The sequence below is a fragment of the Alosa pseudoharengus genome, unplaced genomic scaffold, assembly GCF_046254945.1.
Source record: "Alosa pseudoharengus isolate Yale_2024_CS ecotype anadromous, Long Island Sound unplaced genomic scaffold, YU_APseudo_1.1 YU_APseudo_1.1_scf_2, whole genome shotgun sequence".
Taxonomy (NCBI): domain Eukaryota; kingdom Metazoa; phylum Chordata; class Actinopteri; order Clupeiformes; family Clupeidae; genus Alosa; species Alosa pseudoharengus.
The window spans coordinates 55,006,580-55,009,079 of NW_027468663.1; the positions used below are offsets into that span (position 1 = coordinate 55,006,580).

Consider the following 2,500-nt stretch of genomic DNA (forward strand, 5'->3'; position numbering starts at 1 on the left):
AGGGATCAGGCTAATTTACGTGCAGGTCAGAGCCCTGCAGACCTGCAGTCAGCATAGACACAAATGCTGCACAAATGGAGGGAAACACTCTTTCATTCAATAAGAAGAAGACGTCTCTGTCTCCCTGCCGCCATTCCCACTTCATTTGTCATTAGCTGACCAAATCTGGACAAGAGCTTCAGCTAACCTCATCCTCCCTTGGGCCAGCCCTGTCTTTGTGGAGTCTTTCTGGGGTTTTTGGACTTCTTAGACTTGTTATTGTTAACAGCATGGAAATGTGACAGGAAGAACACACACACACACTCACACACACTGTTATTGTTGATGGAAATGTGACAGGAAGCAAATGAGTGAAGAGGAGCAGGCTGGAGAAATGGCCACAGGCTGGACTTGAGCGGCTTCTTGTTTGTCTTGAGTGTCCACTGATGACCCAGGATTCACCCTGTTCCCTGCTGACCCTGCGCGCGTCCAGGCCTCCCCTAATCCCCGCTCTGTCTCCTGCTCACCCTAACCCCTAATCCCCGCTCTGTCTCCTGCTAACCCTAACCCCTAATCCCCGCTCTGTGTCCTGCTGACCCTAACCCCTAATCCCCGCTCTGTCTCCTGCTAACCCTAACCCCTAATCCCCGCTCTGTGTCCTGCTGACCCTAACCCCTAATCCCCGCTCTGTCTCCTGCTCCCCCTAACCCCTAATCCCCGCTCTGTCTCCTGCTCACCCTAACCCCTAATCCCCGCTCTGTGTCCTGCTGACCCTAACTCTGTCTCCTGCTCACCCTAACCCCTAATCCCCGCTCTGTCTCCTGCTCACCCTAACCCCTAATCCCCGCTCTGTCTCCTGCTCACCCTAACCCCTAATCCCCGCTCTGTTTCCTGCTGACCCTAACCCCTAATCCCCGCTCTGTGTCCTGCTGACCCTAACCCCTAATCCCCGATCTGTTTCCTGCTGACCCTAACCCCTAATCCCCGCTCTGTTTCCTGCTGACCCTAACCCTAACTCCTAATCCCCGCTCTGTCTCCTGCTAACCCTAACCCCTAATCCCCGCTCTGTGTCCTGCTGACCCTAACCCCTAATCCCCGATCTGTTTCCTGCTGACCCTAACTCCTAATCCCCGCTCTTTCTCCTGCTAACCCTAACTCCTAATCTCCGCTCTGTCTCCTGCTGACCCTAACCCTAACTCCTAATCTCCGCTCTGTCTCCTGCTGACCCTAACCCTAACTCCTAATCCCCGCTCTGTTTCCTGCTGACCCTAACCCTAACTCCTAATCTCCGCTCTGTCTCCTGCTGACCCTAACCCCTAATCCCCGCTCTGTCTCCTGCTGACCCTAACCTCTAATCCCCGCTCTGTTTCCTGCTGACCCTAACCTCTAATCCCCGATCTGTTTCCTGCTAACCCTAACCCCTAATCCCCGCTCTGTCTCCTGCTGACCCTAACCCCTAATCCCCGCTCTGTGTCCTGCTGACCCTAACTCCTAATCTCCGCTCTGTCTCCTGTGGTCTCCACAGTACTTACTGAAGATCCAGGAGCTCAAGATCCGCCAGGGACCAGATCTCTTGCAGAGCCTCATCAAGTACTTCCAGGCACAGCTCACGTGAGTAGCCCCTTCACCCTTACTGTGTGTGTGTGTGTGTTTGTTTGAGTGTGGGTGTGCAAGCATGTGTGTATGTATATATGTATATGTGTGTTTGTGTGTGTTTATGTGTGTATGCGTGCATGGACATGTGTATATGTCTGTGTGTGTCTATGTCTGTATGTGTGTGTTTACATGTTAGACATGACTGTTCTAATGTAGAGGTTGTTTTCGTCATAAAACTTGTATGGGGTCATGGAGTCTTTTTGAATTTGAATAATTCTACGAAGACGAAGAATCTTTTTTTCTGCAGAACTGCTCTGCTGCTGTGGCAGGCTGAAGAATTCCTTTTCATAAGTGCACGGAACAGTTTATGGAAAGTTCTGCGGAAATCCTTTTTGCCAACATTCACTCTGACTTTTCCTTGCCTCTAGATTTAGCTGCGGAGCACAAAGGAGTTATGTTAGACATATCTCAGCTCCCGCACGCAACAATAACTGTTGAACATTTTTTGACAATGAGTCCACTGCATTTATAGCCCATTGTTGAGGCATGGCCCATAATCTCCTTTGAGTCCACTGCATTTCTAGCCCATTGGTGAGGCATGGCCCATAATCTCCTTTGAGTCTGTCTGAGGCGGCCTGGAGTTCAGCAGTATTGTGGCTTAAGTGGAGAAATCAGTTTTGTTGTGTGTGTGTGTGTGTGATCTCACTGCAGGTTTTTCCAGGACGGTTTGAAAGCTGCAGAGAACCTCAGTCCCTTTGTGGAGAAGTTGGCCACGTCTGTGCACACGGTAAATCTCCCATCTTTGCGTCAGAACTGAAACCTAAAGATTTGTGTTTGTGTGTGTGTGTGCCCTGTGTGTGTGTGTGTGTGTGTGTGTGCATGCGCGCGTGTGTGTGCGTGTGTGCATGCGCGCGTGTGTGTGCGT

The 2,500-nt window shown here is 51.0% G+C and overlaps 1 protein-coding gene across 1 annotated transcript in view; it reads left to right on the forward strand.

Moving 5' to 3' along the window:
• Nucleotides 1–2,500, forward strand: part of asap3 (ArfGAP with SH3 domain, ankyrin repeat and PH domain 3) — a 62,847-nt gene that overhangs the window by 34,075 nt on the left and 26,272 nt on the right. Inside the window, exons 7-8 of the mRNA XM_076295541.1 lie at nucleotides 1,505–1,590; nucleotides 2,287–2,362. Coding sequence (XP_076151656.1) covers nucleotides 1,505–1,590; nucleotides 2,287–2,362 — 162 coding nt within the window. The remainder of the gene's footprint in view (nucleotides 1–1,504; nucleotides 1,591–2,286; nucleotides 2,363–2,500) is intronic.